Source organism: Sceloporus occidentalis, unplaced genomic scaffold (assembly GCF_023333645.1).
Source record: "Sceloporus occidentalis isolate IW3139 unplaced genomic scaffold, rSceOcc1.0.p SCAF_4, whole genome shotgun sequence".
Taxonomy (NCBI): domain Eukaryota; kingdom Metazoa; phylum Chordata; class Lepidosauria; order Squamata; family Phrynosomatidae; genus Sceloporus; species Sceloporus occidentalis.
In genome coordinates, this window is record NW_028316984.1 from 142,182,634 (window position 1) to 142,204,018 (window position 21,385).

The window sequence follows — 21,385 nt, forward strand, 5'->3', positions numbered from 1 at the left end:
CCAGGATTTTTTGAAGATCAGATTGTCAAAACTTCCTGAAATAGCAACAAAAATTTCCAAAATGTCTGGTTTTGAAAAAGGGATTTTAGGGGAGTCTTACAATGCAGGAGTCACCTCCAATATATTTAAAAGGTAAACTGTCACTCCTATAGGAACCGAGCCATGCTAATTCTCCTTCTTCTTGTTGGTGAGAGAGTTAGACTACAGAAACAGCCTTTGAGACTGTATGCAGCGCCTCTGGGCCACATTTGTACACCATTGATGCAGTAGGATAGGGCATTCTAATCTTCAAGAATCACATTTTGCCTCATTAGTCTTGTAACACTAGACCTACAAATCACATCAATTGATGAGTTGTAAACAATATCCAGAGGTTTCACTCACATGTCATGCAAAGATTTTTTTAAAAAAACAGACAAAATACAGTTCCAATTCAAATGCAACTGAAAGTGATCCATGTTGCAGCTTCTGATGTCCATCTTATTTCCATTTACTCACCTGCACCCAGTAACTGTGTGTATACAGTCTCGTGGAAGATAATGACTCCTGGACCCAAAGTAGACAGTGGAACATCTAGACCACAACGGGCTGTGGTTGCCTTTAGCTCCTTGGTGAAGTGTTTTAGATAGGCCTCTGATGCATCTCCAAGAAATTTGAAAAGATCATTATGAAGTCTGTCGGCATGAGTGCGGTAGATAATGAGGTCTGAAATGGCCAAGACCTTCAGAAGCAACCGGGTCCTCTGACTTAGGTTCACAGTGGCTCCAAGAAGACCCTCTGTGTCAATCACCACCATTCTGTGAACAGGATCATAGGCTGCCCAGACACCTACTGTACAAGATTCCTGGGCTGGTGATGTTTTAAAGACCTCTCGACCATAGAAGAAAGTGTGATTAAGTGTATGAGATTTGCCATCGCCTGTATTCCCAAAAATAGATACCACCTTTACATGTTGGTCAGGCTTGCAGTCCAGTTTCCTGATAAATTCTTCTTCATTTTCCACCTTTCAAAACAAGAAAAAGAAGACTGTATGAGAGTCTTACAAAAGCAAGAGCCAAATTAATGAAACTTTGCTACTTCGGAGATCTGACCTGCAATCCCAAGACAAGATTCCATTAAATTATTCCCAGAATCCCACAGCTAACATGTCCAAAATAGGAAGTTTCCCCTAGCTCTTCTCCTATAGACATCACATCACCAGCAATGAATATGTTGTTGTTGCTATTGTGTGCCTTTAACTCATAACTGAATTATGGTGATCCTAAGGCAAAGCTATCATGAGGTTTTTCTGGAAGAATTTGTTCAAAGGTGGTTTGTTCAAAGTTGAGTGTGACTTGTCCAAGTTGGTTATGAACCCTGGTCTCCCAGTGTCCTAGTCCAGCACTCAAACCACTACTCCATGCTGGTTCTCAATTACTACACTGGTGGTGTTGTTTTTTTTAAGTTGCACATATACAACAGTTTAATCCTGTTGAATCATTTCATTTTTAACAAGTTATTTCAGCTGAGAAAAATTGTTAAAGAAACTGAACAGGAAGACTAAAAGGTTCTCTACTTTTCTAACTAGAATCATTCTCTAAATTTTGAAGACTGGTAGTAATATTAAGTTCCATCTTATATTATGGGCAAGTTACAAAACTTTGGCCCCATACAGACAGGCCAAAATAAAGCTGCTTCAGGTCACTTTGGAGGTATGCTGTTTAAATGACACACGTGCCAAAGCCACGTTCTGGTCCTAATGACTGGAGCATGGCTTTGGCGCAGCTTCTGGACTCTTAGGATGCTTGCATCATTTAAACAGTATACCTCCAAAGTGACCCGAAGCAGCTTTATTTTGTTAGTCTCTATGGGGCCTTTGATGGCTTTCTTTTGGTACTCGAACTGCTGCATCGCAAGATTCTGCTACTCCTAATACTGAAGCCACAGAAGTAACCCACACAAGTGGATTCTTCATCCTTCCCAAAGATGTCACACCTTAGCAACACAGGAAAAATATGAATGGATGAATGGTTTTAATTTACTCTATTTTAGCATTCTTAGCCATATGATTCAGTCCCTACAAGTAGTAAATACTGGAAGTAGTAACATTGGGATCATTATACTTACAATAAAAATTAACCAAATAGCTTTCAAGGCAATTCTGCTGTCTATGGTGTAAGAAAACAGAACTCCATTGACAGAGCAACCATTGTCCTGCTATTTTGCTATGGGCAGGAGATGGAAGGGGGCAGTCTTGTCCCTCACCACTATGAAAGAGAGAATTAACTACAGCAGTTATAGGATTAGCATAAGGCTTCCCCATTCATAGGTTGAGAAAATGAAGCAGCTTTGGATATAACTGACCCCTGATCATCCTATTTTTCTTGCTTTGCTGGCAGAATATCCATGCTAGCACAACCTTCTGCCAGGCAACTGGGGCACACAAGTGATGTGTCATCTTACTAACATAGTTCTATCTTTCTCAGCACAGTAGCATTTATGCAGCTCTCTGTGGTCCATCAGTTGGCTTTCCCCTGGGCCTCAACTATCCCCTTTATCACACAATAGAGTAGGCCCTTGGTATCTGCCGAGTTTGGTTCCAGGGCCCCACCATAGATACTAAAATCCATGGATGCTCAAGTCCCATTATATACAATAACAGTAAAATGGTGTCTCTTATATAAAATGGCAAAATCAAGGTTTGCTTTTTGGATATATATTGAAGCTGTGGATGGTTTAATCTGCGGATGCAGAATCTGTGGATACAGAGGGACAACCATATCTCTTGGTTATTGTAGTTAGGATTATTGACACTGATGGACATAGAAGATTATTTTTTTTAGAATGAGCAATGTATATAGAAATTAAAACCAAATGTTTCATTTCATTGTGTTCAGGTGAGGTGTCATGTGTTTTATTCCACATTTGCAGTGTCAGCTTGTGTTGAACTTTAACAAGGAGATACAGGATTATAGTTCTGATTTACAGTTTGTAATAAGTAAATACCACTAGCTTCCTTTTTTTTTTAAACAGAGGTCCCTGCCTTGTACAACTGCATGGTAAACACAATTTAGCAGACTAAACTGTTTCTGACATGTAGCAGAAGCTGCAAGAAATGTTTTGTCTCACAAGTTTCTATCTTGTTGCCTCATAAGGGCAGGGGAAAAGGTGTCCATGAGCCCTGAGACATGGGGGGAAAAAAGAGAGCTGGCCATGAAAACTACAATATTTAAATTACAGGAGAGTCTGGGAGAAGCAGCTGTGTCTGAATTTTCTTTGGTACTGTAAAACTGTTAGAGAGACTCTCCAGTTTGCAAACTGGCAACTTTAATTGGCTCAATTGCTAGGGATCCCCTTATATGCCACAGCTATGTTTACTGGAAAACAGAATGAGCAACAGATGTGCTAAAGCCATGACAGACAGCTGGATGCTGATTTAAAAGGCAGTGCTGGTAACTGCAGATAGTCTCAAAACCAAGCCACTGGGTGGAGCTCTTGGTACCGACTGGTGTCAAAATGGATATACTTAGCAGCACTGGTTGCATAAGAAAACATTTGTTTAATGAATGGTGCAATAGAAGGCAATAAGAAAGTTGTGAAAAGCAAAATGAAAAATTGAGGCTGCTATCCTGCATACACATTTACTTCAAAATACATATGCACTGCTAAACACTCTCCAGATTCATCAAAAAGCCACTCTTTCATTTATCCTGTCGTCATCCCCCCTCTCGCTTATGAGTCAAAGCAGCTTATAACATTAAAAGGATATCAAATAATAGAAAGCTAGGAAAATCCTATAGAACTACAGAACATTCAAATGGCTGTCCAGCTGCCTCATTTTTGTTAAAAAAAAAAAAAAAGGGACATGTTGACCCCTAACTGCCTACTAGCCATGAAATAAAATCCTTGTTGTGGCTTATAAATGGAATCTTGTTCATTTCAAACTACAGAGGAAGTAGTATGTCACCGGGCAGCCTAAGAGAAGAGTACTTTCACTATGGTTTACAAGCTTGTAAATTTTTTTCAAATGGATAGTAAGGTTGCCATATATTTTACCAAATGTGGTCCTCTACTTCTTATAGCAGTTTCATACCCAGAAATCCAGCAGGTCAGGTTTTTTCTGTGCCCAGATGCAACAGAGAACAAGGCTTCTGTCCGTTTCTGCAGAAGAGAGGATTTCTGCAGCCATACTTGACATTTATGTAGATAATTCTACATATTAAAAGGTGTAGGGAGTAGGGACCTATTCCTCTTTGGCATGTGGCCTTGCTTTCCTTTATGACAGTGTCACCCCTCAGATTCCTGAGTGTGAAGCTGGGTGTAAAAGGCACATGAACATGGTCAGTAGTAAAGATGAACCCCAAAGTCAAATCACTCATTAAGTCCAAGAATTACAAACTTGGGAGTTATAGTGCTGTCTTTGGCTGCATCTGCACTGCAGAAATAATGCAGTTTGATAGCACTTTAACTGCCATGGGTCAGTGCTATGGAAGTCTTGGGTTTGTAGTTTTGAGACCTATTTAGTTTTCTGTCAGAGAGCTTGAATGCCACAATAAACTACAAATCCCAGGATTCCATAACATGGAGCCATGGCAGTTAAAGTGGTAGTAAACTGCATAATTTCTGCACTGTGGATGCAGCCTTTATCACAGTCTAGGGAACGAGACTTCAAGTTCTCTCCAGAACTCTTTATCACACTGTATGTTAAGCAAAACATTACATTTCTTCTACTGGATCAACACTACCTCCTGTGCTTCATGTGTCCTTAAAAAGGGTACTTATTCTTTTCACACTAGAGAAACATTCTGTACTTGCCCTTTTTACAGCTTAAGAGAATTAATACCTCTGCCTGATATCATCATAGTCACCAGCATCTGGATATATGATAGAAAAAGGAGAGGTTGCACCCAAAGTTTGAAGGTAACATCTTAGAAGTGACAATACCACCTGTAACATGTTACTTTTAGGTGTAATAATATTATTTTTCTATGTCCAGTTAAAGACTGGTAACGCTGTTACTTTTCTTCCATGAAGTGAGCAACATGTATTGTACTTGATACTCTTTTCTCATTATTCTTCATAATGTTTGGAGGTCAATTTGTGGAGGGCTTTCCTCCCCCACATTTAGATTCCCCACCCCTGCAAAAAAGAACTAAAGATTAATGAGCCACACAGCAAGGAATTAAACTGATTATATCAACAAAACCATAGTCTTAGTCATAACAAGTTGCTCCTTGGGCTCTGTAATTAATTTCATAATTATTTTTTTAAAAAGCAATGTACAAATCTCTTACTATTAAATAAGAAGGCTGACAAGAGATCTCTGATTTATGAGGCATAGGAAGCTGCCATGCCTAGCTCACTTGTTTCACCTTGTACCATCTTAGACCTGGTCCATCTAACTTGCCCATACAGTATATACGCAAAGCAATAGTAGTTCCTTGGGCTTTCATACAAGAGTCTCTTTCCCAATCGTACTGGGATAATGAACATTAGAGCTTTTGCATAAAAAACACAGTTCTTAGTTTTTTGTGGGTTTTTCGGGCTATGTGGCCATGTTCTAGCAGAGTTTCTTTCTGACGTTTCGCCAGCAGAAAGAAACTCTGCTAGAATATGGCCACATAGCCCGAAAAACCCACAAAAAACTATAGATGCCAGCCATGAAAGCCCTCGACTTTACAAAACACAGTTCTGTCACTGAGTGATGGCCCTTTCATCAAACATTTTAGCCAAGTAATGAACAAGAGATTTTAAACAAAGTTTGTTTTATAAGGAATGAAAAGAGAATAATTTTATCTGATGCCTGTTAAAATCAATTGTTTTCTTCTTTTTGTATATTATTTTGCTAACTTAATCTCCTTATGTAACATAAATATCAATGCAAAATGCAATGACATTTGCTGACTTCTTACAGTAAATGTTAAAGGCCAATGACTGACAAGATCTGGGCAAGATTTTTTCTACAGTTACAAAGGGTTACCTACTGAAACTTTTTGCTTGCCTCCTTGACCCCTGTCTCCTTCCCCTTCCTCATGCCAGATAAGTCAGTTAACTCCTACTACAGATGGCAGACTAAAGGCATTATTACATATGATGCTTAACTGCCATGATCTTCTAACATTTAGAAAATACCACATTCTGCCTGAAGGGACCTCTGTAGTACAGACCAGAGAAAAAGAGAATTGTTTCACCATTATCAAAATAATTGGCCCAAAGACTCAAATTTAGCCAAGAGTGTACAGGATAAAAATGAGGGCACTGCCCTTCCAAGTAAGAATTCTGCCTCCCAAAATGAACTTTTCCTTCAGTCACCAAATTTCTAGCATTGCTTGGAGCGAGACACTGATAATCATTTATATCTAGAACTCTTATCTTTCCTGTGCTCTCATTCCTTTAGTAACTTCACCTGCTCCATTTCTTTGGATGCCTAAACTGTTCCAAGTTACCACAAGGCTAGACATTTGAGATCTGAAGGAAATTTTAATTTGGAGGGGACAGAATTCCTCTGATCTTGTCCTCATCCTCCCCCAGCTATATCCCTGTGTCCACCCAAACAGCAAATAATCTGTTTGTGACTATTTATAGGCTCCACAATACTTGCACAGTTGAATTTAACAGACGTGACTCACACAACTTAGAACTGAAATACCAAGAGTTCAGCCAGGACCAAGGTTTGCTCTCAGTAACATCAGGACAGCTAAGCCAAACAGAGCTAGAGCAGTCAACAAAGCCTCTGCCTCTTGGATAACAGGTCCAGTCAGCCACTTTCTCCCTGACTGCTTATGGGTAAGTATCTGAAAAGAGGCAGCATGGTATAGTGTGAGTGTTGGGCTATGATCAGGGTTCAATACACTGCTCAGCCATGGAAACCCACTGTGTGACCTTGGGTGAATGAAACACTCTTGGCCCCAGAAAACTCTGTGACAGATTTGCCTTTGGGTCCGCCATATGTCAGAAACAACTTGAAGGCACACAACAACATTCTAAAAACTACACGAGAACTACTTTAATGTAGATTCAACAGTAAATGGACCTAGGTAGGGGGGGAAATCTGTGCCTTTCTGTGCAGTCTGTGGGGGAGCCAAAATGTTTGCAAGCTATTTACAATGAGCCTTGCCAAATCAAGAGTTAGATCTCCACCTTAGAACTGTGTGTTTTGTGGGAAGGACTGCAAAGGAAAAGCCTCAATGCAACAATTGGATTTCTGCAAGACTAGGGGTGGGTAATTTGTGGCCTTCTATATGTTTGGGCCTACAACTCCCATCATATCTCAAACTTGGCTATGCTGGTTTGGGCTAATGGGAGCTGCAGCTACACTGACATCTGGAGGACCACAAGTTGTCTGTCTATTCCCAAGGAAGTGTTGCCTTGATCCAAGCAGATCTGATTTGCCCAGTGAACAATTTCCCATTAGCCTGCTACTCTGTGCTTTTCAAACACCACAGCCATTTTTACCTGGATCTCTTCAGTTTCATCCACCAACAGGAAGCTTACAACATTTTCAGTCATCTTCTTCCTCTTGGCCTCCTCATCCATCCCCTCCTCCTCCTCTTGCTCCTGATATTTGCTACAGTGGTATACAGTAATGGGGTGTTTCCTCTTGTTTCCACCAGCATGAGTCCTCTTCTGACACTCTACACATAGGTTAATTTTGCATGCTTGGCACCTTACTGCTGCCCTCTGTCTGGAGCTTGCACTATTGCTTTGCATGATATTCCCACTGGTAACCTTGCAAGTGTCACAGTACGGGACATGGCCTGCTTTAATTCGGGTCCGTTCATGGTTTCGTAGTCTTTCTTGTCTGTGCAGTTCTTCCTCACACCGCTGGCACTGGAGGCTTCCACATTCATCACACTCAAAGTTTGCTTCATCGGTGCCACTGCAAGCATAACTTTCCTGGCACAAAAGAGCTGTATTCAGTCCCTTATCTGCTGTTGGAGGCTGGGCACTCATGTTTAGAAACTTGCTGTCAAGTTCATAAAACTATTTTTTTTAAAAGAAAGATATGTCTATTGGCTTCCCAATGGATAAAATCAATATTAATCTTAACATGGGGGAAGCACTGAAAAAACTGGTGCCTTTCCTAATGCGCGGCTAGTCTTGATTCTCCCTCCTATACAGCTAGAATGATTTCTTGATATGAAAAGTGCAATTTTGTATGTGTCTCAGAAATGTAAACGTTGCAGGTTCTCAAAATGAACGATAGGCCTAAATGAATCCCAAGCTGAAAGTCACAACAAATTTAGATGTATGGGAAAAAAATCTGGTATGTTTTTAAAATGTAAACAAGATCTTTTCCCTCAAGCACCTATAAAAGAAAGAGAGAGAAAGTTGAAATAAAATAGTAAGTAAATAAAATTCAACAGACAATGCAGACAGTATTATTAGAGAGTCCTTTGTTTTCCTCACATACTATGACACCTGCTTCAAAATACAAAACACTTGTAGGCACTTCTCAGATCTGTTTTTATTCTAAAACAAATTATTGCTTTGCCTGCTTTTTGCAATGCAATCTCATACACACATCATTATTTTAGCTGTAAATATATATATGAAAAACTACTTTGAGATCAACGATCAATTACCCAGTGGGGCTTCATAAAACTAACTACACACTTCACAATCCCATGTACTCAGAAGAAACTCCAGATTAATTATGTTAAATTATGAAGCCACTTCTCTGAACCATATTCAGTGACCCTCTTAAGTAAATGAACATAGGACTGCAGTCTTTAAAACAATTTTGTAAACAAACATGAGAGCAAACTACATCAAAGTTTAACAGGTTCTGAAACTCTACAAAATGCTACCATTTTGTTTTGTAACATCAATGCCTCCAGTTGCCATGAAATGTGTGAATAATTATCATTGAAAACATATTTAAACAATTGGAGGCAAGGGGTTACAGTACATGAGTCTTCACTGATTTAGCTGTATTAGTCTGTAAAATCAGTATGTAGACAGGTCTTGTAGCACCTTTGAGACTAACTGAAAGAAAGAAGTTGGCTGCATGAACTTTCCTAGACTAAAGTCTACTCCCTCAGATCTCCAAATGCATCTGAGGTAGATTTAAGTCTACGAACGTTCAAGCTGCCATCACGTTTCTTCACTGTTTACACATGTGGATTCACTTAACATTCAGTAAACAGTTCCTTATCAACACAATCAAAATAAGAACAAATTGCAAAATACATACTTAACAGGAAGTAAGCTCAAGTCTACAAATGTACCAACTTCTGTCAGTTAGGCTCCATCCACACTGCAGAAATAAAACGGTTTGGCATCGCTTTAACTGGACAGGCTCAAGACTATGGATTCTGGAAACCTCACCAGAGCAGAGGTCTGCTCTGCTCTGGTGCCACAAAACACTCTAATTCCCAGAATTCCACAGCCTTGAGCCTGGCCAGTTAAAGCAGAGTCAAACCAGGTTGTCTCAAAGGGTCTACAAGATCTCTTTACATTCTGATTTTACACACTAACATGGTCATGTTAGTCTGTAGAATCAGTACATAGAGAGATTGTACAGCCCCTTTGAGACTAACTGGAAGAAGAAGTCAGCATCTGAGATAGTAAAGTCTACAAAAGCTCCTGCTGCCAATTTCTTTCTTTCAGTTAGTCTCAGAGGTGCCACAAGATCTCTCTTCTGAATTATACAGGTACAGAACAATATTACCAAACATTATTAAACAACAACAAAACAACAGCAATATTAAATATTAAATAGCACATAACAATACAGTCACCCCTCTGTTTTCGCAGGGGATCCTTTCCGCACACCACCACCCCACGAAAACAGAGTTTCGCATATATTCAAGCCCCATTGACGTGTCCCATTATTTCCCTCTCTGTTCGTCCCTAGCGCATAAGTGAGGGACGTGGATTCCAAAGTCGCAAGAACAGAGGGAGGACTGTATAAAACATTAAATATAATAATTATTATTATGCTTAATAATCTTTTGCAATAGTTATTATTATTAATAGTTAAATATTATTATTATTATTATGAAATCGCACAGAGCAATATTACCAAATGTTGTTAATCAATAATAAGCATCATCATCATTATTATTATTCACTCTGGGATTTAAGATGTAAAACATAAAGGTGATGTGAGTTAACAAAACCAGAGCATCAGAAAATTGGTTTATGCAGTACCCAAGATTGAGGATAATTATGAAGGGAAGGGTTAAGGGTAATGCTTTTCTTTCTAAAATTAAATTAGAGATGAAGAGTTGCAGCAGAGAAAAGTTATTACAGAAGCAGGCTTTGGAAAATTATTTTCTGCATTAATGGTAGGATAGGTATATACAATGAATGTGGAAATGTAACAGATGCCATATATAGCGATAGACATGCACCGCTTAAGGTGGGAAGTCAACATACAAGGATAAAGGAGGTAGTTTTTATAAGATACAGTACTTAGTTTAACAACAACGGGAATCATGACTGTATATTTTACACTATTTCATTTCTATCTTTTCAAGTATGTGTATAATAGTTAAAATAAAAATAATAAATATTATTATTAAATAGCCCAGAACAATATTACCAAACATTATTAAACAACAGCAACAATAATATTGTATTGATATGAATATAATAAGAGTTATTAATAGTTATTAATAATGCTAAACATTATTATTAAATAGCCCAAAACAATATTACCAAATGTTATTAAACAATAACAATAATATTATATGAATATTACTATAATATTTAATAATATTTAATAATAATTCTAAATATTATTATCAAATAGCCCAGAACAATATTACCAAACATTATTAAACAACAGCAATAATAATATAATATTAATATAATATTGATCAAAATACTAAATATTATTATCAAATAGGACAGAACAATATTACCAAAGATTATTAAACAATTATTATTATTAAAGAACAACAGAACAATATTACCAAACTTTATTAGACAATAATTATTATTAAAGAACAACAGAACAATATTACCAAACATTATTAGACAATTATTATTATTATTAAACAGCTACAGAACAGTATTACCAAACATTGTTGATGCTGTTATTGTAAGTATTATAGGACAGTCCTAAAAAATATTGTTATTAAATATTGTTATTAAATAGCACAGAACAATATTACCAAACCTTATTAAACAATGATTAATAATAATAATAATAATAATAATATTAAATAACAACAGAACAATATTACCAAGTATTATTATAGTTACTCTGACTATTATTAGGTAGCCATAAGAAACATTGTTATTAAAGATTGTTATTAAATAGCACAGAATAATATTACCAAATGTTGTTAAACAATTATTGTTATTGTTAAATAGCAACAGAACAATACTACCAAGTATTATTGTTGTTGTTACTGCAGGTATTATAAGATAGTCCTAAGAAACATTATTATTAAATATTGTTATTAAATAGCACAGAACAATATTACCAAACCTTATTAGACTATTATTGTTGTTCTTATCAAATAGCAACAGAACCATATTATTAACATTATTAGGCTATTATTATTATTATTATTATTATTATGAAATAGCAACAGAACCCTATTTCCAAGTGTTATTGTTGTTGTTTCTTACAAGCATCATTAGACATCCACAAGAAACCTGTATGGAGTGACTAAGGGGGGGCAGATCTCCCTGGGGGGAAGAATCCTTGGGGGGGGGGGTTGAAGAAGAGTGAAGGGAGAGGACTGAGAGACCCAGACCCCCCCCCCCAAATAAAGCCCAGGAACAAAACAGGGGGTTCTATTGTTTACAAAACAGGAGGCACCTCCTTCCTCCTGCTGCTCCTCCTCCTCCTGCTCCCTGCCAGTCCTGGGGACTAAGTCATCCTCTCCTTCTGCTCCTTGCTGCCCAAAGGGCCGAGGGGGAGGCTGGAGCCCCCCGCCATGAAGCCCTCCTCCTTCTGGCCCCAGAGAGGCAGCAGCAGGACCAGCCTGGGCCCCTCTGCCTTGGCCCCTTGTTGTCACCGGGGATCAGCTGATCACAGGAAACTTCAGGGTTATGCTTCCCTCCCTTCCCCCCTCCCTCCCTCCCCAAGACAGGAAGGAGAGCGGAAGGAGGGGCCAAAGGAGCGCGGGGCATGCTGGGAGGTGTAGTTTTTCTGCTCTCAAGAATAGGGACGACAGGCGCGGCAGGAAGAGGCGGGGTCTCGCGGAGCATGCTGGGAGGTGTAGTTTCGGAACGCTCCTGGGCAGTTGAGGAAATGGACAGGAATAATAACAATAAAAGCTATCAGAGGGGCTTCCAAACTGTTAAGCAGACGGTTCCCTGCCCTCAGGCTTACAACGGTTCTTCTCTCCCTCTGAAACCAAGGCCATGACAGATGGACTGGAAGGGGGACCCTTCTTCTTTCTCTGGGCTAGGCCTGCCCTTCTCTCCCTCTGAAGCCAGGGCAATGGCAACCGTGACATGATGGAGCGGCCAAATAGGACAGGTTGGAGGTGCCAGTGGAGCATGGTTTTTGCATTGGACTATGGTCCAAAAAACACTGCAGAAATAATCCAGTTTGAGACCATTTTAACTGCCCTGGCTCAGTACTAGGGAATCCTGGGAACTGTACTTTATTATCGCACCAGAGCTCTCTGACACACAAGGCCAAATGACTCATAATACTATGGTCACATTCTCTCAACCCCAGAGGAAGGATGGGGCAAAAAGAAAGACCCTTCTGAGGCTTGTGCCTTAGGGTCGCCATGAGTAAGAAATGACTTGAAGGCACCACAGCAACAACTACAACAGTGTTAGCCATGTAGCAAAGTACAATAACATCCAAAATCCACAAAACAGTGATACCTTTACAGACCGACCAAAATGCACAAAATACATGTTGCAAGCTTTCGAAGTTTGACTGGCCCCTTCATTGGGGAAAGATGTTAAAAATCATGCTTGTTATTGTGTGCCTGCAAGTTGTTTCTGACATTATTGGCAAGATTTGCTCAAAGGAGGTTTACCATGTCCTTCTGCTGAGGCTGAGACCGTGTTACTTGCCGAATCACACAGGAAAAGAAAAAAATATGACAGTGTTAGGCACAAGCCTGCATTTTGTCAAGCTGTTGCTGTTTGGTTTTTTTTTTTTTGGGGGGGGGGCACATTAATTTCAGGGAAAAATAACCCAGTTGACTGCTTTTCCTCACCCCAGGAAGCTCAGGGATTTCTCCAGGTTAACTGAGGAGTTTCATTTGTCTCCTGACACTCCATCCCCAGCATATCTCAAGATTGAACACGACATGATTTAAAGATCAAACCTTTCCCCAAAGATTACCCCTATTCTCACTTTCATAACAGCTGATTCTAATAAAGAGTTCTGAAAACAGTGGCATTTGCACATTGTTTTGTGCCTTTTTGGATGGCTCAATAAAGGTATGGATTTCGATATATTTTTTTAATTGCCAACACTACCATCCCTGGTTTTCTGCAGCAGTTTTGTATCGTATAATTGAAAACTATATCAGAAAACCTTATCTGTACATAATGCCCCTTCTTCTATTATTCTGAAAAGAGAAAACAACTCTCTAGACTTGGGATGGCTATACTGACCATAATATTGCATGGTTCACTTTGTTAAAACCTAGAATGCTCATGCTACACTACTGTGTTTTAAATGCACAAAGCAAGAGGGCATAAACAGGATTTCTAAGCTATCACACAGCTTCTGCAATCCTGTGTTAGTCTGATCCAGAGCATACATATTAGTTTAGCAATGAAGAAATAGCTTTCAGGGGTAGACCAAAATTAACCTGGTCTTAGCATCCATAAACTGGAAACAACCTGAAGCCAAACAACCCACCCACACACAGCATCCCTCCCATGCTGGTCTACTCCATTGGAAACTGGCCAATTGTCAATGTAAGGGTAGCCTGTTGTTTATTAAACTGGAACTGTTGCACTTCAGGATTATCTCTCCAGTGTGGATGCAGCCAAAGATACATCAAATCCTTTTCACACTGAAACACAAACTCTATCTGGAAAGAAAGAGTAGGAGACATTTCGTTGCTGGCTCCCACAGTGAAGCTTTAAAAAAAGCTGAAGGAGTCACATCTGTGAGTCACAAGGGGGCGGAGCTAGCAGACTAGCTTTATATACCAACTTCCAGAGCCTTCCAGAACAGTCCGGCCAGAGAGAGGAGAAGGAGAGGAGCTGCTTGGCAGCCATTTTGAGACCGTGTGCTTGAGACCGTGTGCTCATTGCTGAAGGGGCGGAGCTTCTGTGAGTCACATCTGTGAGTCACAAGGGGGCGGAGCTAGCAGACTAGCTTTATATACCAACTTCCAGAGCCGCGCACCGAATTTTAGTTTTCTTTAACTCAACAACTCTGCTCAAGTGGCATCAGGTTAGAATCGGATATTGAAACAGAACCTTCCCTTTAAGTGTAAGATAGCAGCCAGTACATTCCTTTAAAGAAGTATTCCCAGTAGATTGACTGTTATACTCATTACTAAAGACTTTGCAGTATGGACAACGAGGGATCTGCTGCAGTCACCTGCAACTCTTGTGGGATGTTTCTCTTCTTGCCTACAGAAGTGGAGAACTTCACATGCACCAAGTGCAAGTTGGTAGCACTCTTGGAGGAGAAAGTGCAGCAGCTGGAGTCCAGAGTAGCTACACTTCAGCAGATTAGGGAACAAGAGGATTTCCTGGACACAATAGAACTAACCATCTTGGATGAGTACCACGCAGAGGAAGATGCTAGGGTGGAAGAGGTCACTTGCCAAACAGAGGAGGCAGACAGCTGGAGGAATGTCACAAAGAGAAGTAAGCCAAGAAGGAATTGTTCGGGGAGCTTGCAGCTAGTGAATCGATTCCAAGCTCTTTCCCTTATCAAGGAGGATGAAGAAGAGCAGCATGGACAGACTTCAGGGACGGAGCAGGGGAGCCTGAGAGTCCCACCCGAGGGAACAGTCGCTGCTAAGCCTCGGAGGAGGCGTGTGGTCGTAGTGGGGGACTCCTTGCTGAGGGGTACAGAAGCAGTGATTTGTAGGCCTGACAAGATGTCTCGAGAGGTGTGTTGTCTTCCAGGTGCAAAGATCCGTGATGTGACAGAGAGGCTGACAAGACTGGTCAAGCCTACTGACCAATACCCCTTCCTTTTGGTCCACGTGGGAACTAATGATACTGCAAGACACAGCATTCAGAACATCAAAAGGGATTACGAGGCACTTGGTAGGAAGCTGAAAGGAATGGATGTACAGGTTGTCATCTCGTCTCTTCTGCCAGTTGAAGGGCATGGTCCAGGAAGGGAGAGGAAAATAGCAGATGTCAACAACTGGCTTCGCAGATGGTGCCGCCGAGAAGGATTTGGATTCTTCGATCATGGGCTGCGGTTCCATGAGGAGGGACTTCTTGCAACAGACGGGTTGCATCTCACGCCAGTTGGAAGAAATGTTTTTGCCAACAGTCTCAAGAACTTGATCAGGAGAGCTTTAAACTGAGTTCCGAGGGGAAGGGAGACAATATTAAGGAAGGCAAAAGGGATGGCAAAAATAGTCAAACTGACACAGAGGAAACAAGGCAAACAGTGCAAGGACCCAGCAGTGGGAGGCAAAAAAACTTGCACAGGCAGCAAGTAAAAGGGAACCATGGTCTGCGATGTCTCTACACTAATGCACAGAGCATGGGAAATAAGCAAGATGAACTCGAACTCCTAGTACAACAAAGCAAATATGATATAATAGGCATCACTGAAACCTGGTGGGATGAGTCTCATGATTGGAATGTGGAAATAGAGGGGTATAACCTTATTAAGAGAAATAGGCCAAACAGGAAAGGAGGAGGAATAGCACTATATGTCAGAGATATTTACACCAGTGAAGAGATCCTGGACATCAATCATGGAAGCCAGGTGGAGAGCATCTGGATAAGAATCAAAGGGGAGGGAAACAACAAGGATGTTACGGTGGGAGTCTACTACAGACCCCCAAGTCAGACTGAGGAATTGGATGATATCTTTCTAGAACAGATGACCACACAGTCAGAAAAGAGAGATGTAGTAGTGATGGGCGACTTCAACTATCCTGATATTTGCTGGAAGTCAAACTCAGCAAAATCCTCAAGGTCTAGCAAATTCCTCACTTGCCTGGAAGACAATTTCATGGTCCAAAAGGTGGAAGAGGCAACAAGGGGGTCAGCTATTTTGGATCTGATCCTAACCAACAAGGATGACTTGGTTAATGGGGTGCAAGTGGTGGGATCATTAGGTGGAAGTGACCATGTTCTCCTGGAGTTTGTAATACAGTGGAAAGGAGAAGCCAGGCATAGTCAGACACACATCCTAGACTTTAGGAGAGCGAATTTCAGTAAACTTAGAGAAGTATTGAGGGCGATTCCATGGTCAGAAATACTAAAAGATAAAGGGGTTCAGGATGGATGGGAGTTTCTCAAAAGAGAGATACTGAAGGCACAATTTCAAACAGTTCCAGTGAGAAAGAAAAACGGGAGGTGTCTCAAGAAACCAGGATGGATGACTAAGGAACTTTCAACTGAGCTAAGTTTGAAACGGAACATGTATAAGAAATGGAAAAAGGGGGAAATCACGAAAAAGGAATTCAAAGAAATAGCAGGCATGTGTAGGGGTAAAGTCAGAAAAGCTAAAGCGCAGAATGAACTCAGGCTTGCTGGAGAGGTTAAGAACAATAAAAAGGGCTTTTTTGGATATGTCCGCAGCAAGAGGAAGAAGAAGGAAACGGTAGGGTCACTGCGTGGAGAAGATGGCAAAATGCTAACAGAAGACAGAGAAAAGGCAGAATTACTCAACACCTTCTTTGCCTCAGTCTTCTCAGAAAAGGCAAAGGGTGCTCAACCTGAGGATAATGGAGCAGAGGACAGAATAGGGGAATTTCAGCACAGAATAAGTAAAGAGATAGTAGAGGAACACCTTGTTAATCTAAATGAATTTAAGTCTCCGGGACCAGATGAACTCCATCCAAGGGTATTAAAAGAACTGGCAAAAGTAATATCGGAGCCATTGGCAATCATATTTGAAAACTCCTGGAGAACAGGAGAGATCCCAGCAGACTGGCGAAGGGCAAACGTTGTCCCCATCTTCAAAAAGGGGAAAAAAGAGGATCCCAACAATTATCGTCCAGTTAGTCTGACATCAATACCAGGAAAGATTCTGGAGCAGATCATTAAACAGAGAGTCTGTGAACATCTAGAAAGCAATGCCATAATCACAAAAAGTCAACATGGGTTTCAGAGAAACAAGTCATGCCAGACAAATCTAATCTCTTTCTTTGACAAAATTACCAGCTTGGTAGATGAAGGGAATGCTGTGGATATAGTATATCTTGATTTCAGTAAGGCCTTTGACAAGGTTTCCCATGACATTCTTGCAAACAAGCTTGTAAAATGTGGGCTAGACAAAGAAACTGTTAAATGGATCTGTAATTGGTTGACAGGCCGAACCCAAAGGGTGCTCAACAATGGCTCCTTTTCATCCTGGAGAGAAGTGACCAGTGGGGTCCCACAGGGCTCTGTCCTGGGCCCAGTGCTATTCAACATCTTTATCAATGACCTGGATGACAGAATTGGGAGCATACTTATCAAATTTGCAGATGACACCAAATTAGGGGGAATAGCTAATACCCCAGAGGACAGGATCAAGATTCAAAATGACCTGAATAGACTAGAAAGCTGGGCCAAAGCTAACAAAATGAAATTCAACACAGAGAAATGTAAGGTATTGCACTTAGGGCGGAAAAATAAAATGCACAGATATAGGATGGGGGACACCTGGCTGAATGAAACTACGTGTGAAAGGGATCTAGGAGTCCAAGTAGACCACAAGTTGAACATGAGTGAACAGTGTGATGCGGCAGCTAAAAAGGCCAATGCTATTTTAGGCTGCATCAATAGAAGTATAGTGTCTAGATCAAGAGAAGTAATAGTGCCACTGTATTCTGCTTTGGTCAGGCCCCACCTGGAATATTGTGTCCAGTTCTGGACACCACAATTCAAAAAGGACATTGAGAAACTGGAGCGTGTCCAAAGGAGGGCGACAAAAATGGTGAAGGGTCTGGAGACCATGCCCTATGAGGAACGGCTTAGGGAGCTGGGGATGTTTAGCCTGGAGAAAAGAAGGTTAAGAGGTGATATGATAGCCCTGTTTAAATATTTGAAAGGATGTCATATTGAAGAGGGAGCAAGCTTGTTTTCTGTTGCTCCAGAGAACAGGACCCGGAACAATGGATGCAAGCTACAGGAAAAGAGATTCCACCTGAACATTAGGAGGAACTTCCTGACAGTAAGGGCTGTTTGGCAGTGGAATGCACTCCCTCGGAGGGTGATAGAGTCTCCTTCCTTGGAGGTCTTTAAACAGAAGCTGGATGGCCATCTGTCAGGGATGCTTTGATTTGGATTTCCTGCATGGCAGGGGGTTGGACTGGATGGCCCTAGTGGTCTCTTCCAACTCTACGATTCTATGATTCTAGTCACCTCAAGATGGCGTCTCCCCGCGCACTGCCCACAACAAAGATGGCGGCAGCGCCATCAACGCCATTTCGCCACTCTCTCCCTGCCGCAGTACCATAGAGCTGGACCGGAAGTAATAGAGAGCCATGGTTCTGCGGTTGGAGGCGTGGCTTCCTCTTTGCTTTTTCGATGCTATCTTCTTCTTCTTCTTCTTCTTCTTCTTCTTCTTCTTGTCGTTCGCCTTCCACTCATTTCCAGAAGCGGGGTTTGCCATTGCCATCCTCTGAGGCTGAGAGAGTGTGACTTCCCCTGTGGGTTTCATTTAAAATGGAGACAAATGTGGTCCAAAACACACTGCAGAAATAAATCCAGCTTGGGACCGCTTTAACTGCCCGGGCCGAGTGCTAGGGAACCCTGGGAATTGTAGTTCACCGTGGCACCAGAGCTCTTTCTGACAGAGAAAGCTGTCTCACAAAACTACAGTTCCCAGGATTCCGTAGCATTCAACCAGGGCAGTCGAAGTGGTCTCAAACTGGATTATTTCTGTTTTGGAAATGGACCAAATATCTACGAAAACCACTGGAAAATCAGGGCTAAATAAGGACTTTAAGCCCTGAAATAAATACGTTGAAGCAAAGAGAGAGATTTTTGTCCGTTTCTTAGCTTTTATTCACAAAGCATACTTAAAGTAGGATGCTCCCTTCTGACACCGAGGTCCAAAACACACCGCAGAAACAATCCCGTTTCAGACCGCTTTAACTGCCCTGGCTCATGGGAAATGTAGTTTATTGCAGCACCAGACAGAGAGGGCTGAATGTCTCTCAAAACTACACTTCCCAGAATTCCCTAGCATTGAGCCAGGGCGGTCTCAAAAAGCGGTCTGAAACTGGATTAGTGCTTCAGTGTGGTTTGGACCGGAAACATCCCCCTCAAACCAGACCGGAAGTCCAGCTTCCTAGACAGTGATTCTCAAACCTTTGGTCCTCCAGGTAATTTTGGACTTCAGTTCCCAGAGTCCTTGATCATTGGGCAAACTGACTGGGGCTGCTGGGAGTTGAAGTCCAAAACACTTGGCGGGCCAATGGTTGAGTAGTGGGGAAAAGTCGCCCAGAGAGCAGCGGCGGTGACGTCACGCCCATCTCTATGGTGACGCGTGGGCGTGGCTTTTGGACGGAAGGCAAGGCGCGGGGTCACATGACCAGGAGCGTAAACGCGTCGGCGTCGGCGTCGTCCGAGGCGGTTGTGCGCGGTGCGTTCGCGGCCTACTTTCCTTCCTTCCTTCGCCGGTCGCGTCGAGAGGGACGGGCCGCTGTTCTTTCGGCTGCGCTTGCGGTGAGGCGTCGAGGGGGCTTCAGAGGCCGGGGAGGAGGGAGGGAGGGAGGGAGGGAGGGAGGGAGGGGGCAGTAGCGGCCTCCTCTGCGCTCTCTCTCTCTCTCTCTCTCTCTCAGCCGAGGATGGAGCGAGGCGGAGAGGCCCTCCTCCTCCGCCATTTGAAAGATTGCTACTATTGTTATGGTTATCGTTACTGAAGGGCAAGGAGCCTGGGGGGCCTCTGGGGAGAGGAGCTGGTTTGATGCAGCCGCCCTCGCCCCAGCAGGCCCTCCTCGGTCGAGGGAGGGAGGGAGGCATGGATGGATGGCTAGCGCCGGAGCAGTGGCTCGGCTTCGGTCCTCCTTTTCCCGGACCGCCCTCCATTTTCCAGCCCACCGCCCAGGAGGAGGCATCCCACAAGGTCCTCCATTTTGAGCAGGGCTAAAATGGGTTTAATATTTCTGCCAGGGACTTTAGGGTCTCTTCTTTTTCAAAATGCGTTTGTTAGCGGCACAAGGCCCCAGAATATGGGAAAGCCGCAGGTAACCGAAAGGTTGGACAGGCGGCTCCTGATTTCTCCCCGCCTTCAGTGCCCCTCACTCTGCCGTTTCCCTGTAGATGGTGGTGGCTGTTATCAGTCTTTTGGCAACTGAGTTTACACTGTCATGGGCTGAATCCTTTGTAGCAAGTAATTGAAACAAAACCAAGAACATCTATGTTGTATCTACCTTTCTCGTTTTTGTTTTATTGGGCCAGCTGGGATGGTATCTGTTAAGCCCGATGTAACTCTAGTGCAAGGTGATTACACCAGAGCAGCCTTTCCTAACCCTCATGCCCTGTCGGTCATGGAATCTGTAGTTCGCCAGAGTGTCTGTCTGGAGGTCACCAGATTTGGAAAAGCTACATTAATCAGTGTCTTGTACAAGCAAAGATTTTTTAAAAGCTGGTGAGATATAGAAAATACTCTGGGAACATATAACCTTTCCATAGCGAGTTTCCATACTCTTTGAACATCCTCATGATAAAAAGGGAATTTATTAAAAATGTCTAGTGCAATCTTATGCATATCTACTCAGAAGTAACTATTGTTGAGTTCAGTGGCTCTTACTCTTAGATGTGTGTGTAGGATTGCAGCATTAAAATAATATACACTGAGCTGAAGAGTGTCAATGAAACTTTTTTAAACTAGCTTTGAAAATTAATTAGATGCATGAACTCATAGTTTTCAATAGAAAGGGCACTATCACAGAAAAGACCAGTTCCTTAATCATTATCAGCCTGACCTCAGCAGCTGAAAGAAGCTAAATAGGAGCCTTGTCCAATAATCTCTAGGTGATACTTGAGCTGTCAAGCTGCATAGAGCTTCATAGATTTATCACCAACACTTTGAATTATGCATATAATTGATACCCTAATTTTGGTAATAAAACACATGTAAGCAATTTTTTAATGCACATGTGGCAAATATAGTTGGCCCTCCACATTTGCAGCTTTGACTTTTCCAGATTTGATTATTTGCAGTTTTGATGAATAGGTTCTCTCTAGGAATCTAAGTCCTCCAGCACAATTCTGCTGGAGATTGACCATAGAGTTGTGCTGAAGAACCTAGAGGTTCCTAGAGAAAACACTTCTCTGGGCATTTTTAGGTCCTCCAGCATAATTCCATGGCTTCTGGCAA

General features: G+C 41.8%; 2 protein-coding genes across 5 annotated transcripts in view; one reads left to right on the top strand and one right to left on the bottom strand.

The window, feature by feature from the left end:
- The window catches only part of ZFYVE1 (zinc finger FYVE-type containing 1), a 28,455-nt gene extending 16,466 nt beyond the window's left edge, over positions 1–11,989 (bottom strand). For both annotated transcript variants that reach the window (XM_089521815.1, XM_089521813.1), the window contains exons 1-3: positions 11,759–11,989; positions 7,435–8,287; positions 499–1,003 (exon numbers count right to left, since the gene is read on the bottom strand). In XM_089521815.1, coding sequence (XP_089377941.1) covers positions 499–1,003; positions 7,435–7,932 — 1,003 coding nt within the window. In that variant the 5' untranslated portion in view covers positions 7,933–8,287; positions 11,759–11,989. The remainder of the gene's footprint in view (positions 1–498; positions 1,004–7,434; positions 8,288–11,758) is intronic.
- Positions 11,990–19,629: 7,640 nt separating this feature from the next.
- The window catches only part of RBM25 (RNA binding motif protein 25), a 32,614-nt gene continuing 30,858 nt past the window's right edge, over positions 19,630–21,385 (top strand). For 2 of the 3 annotated variants that reach the window (XM_089521820.1, XM_089521822.1), the window contains exon 1: positions 19,648–19,728. The gene's annotated coding sequence lies outside the window, so the exon portion shown is untranslated. The other variant, XM_089521821.1, reaches the window with a different exon arrangement.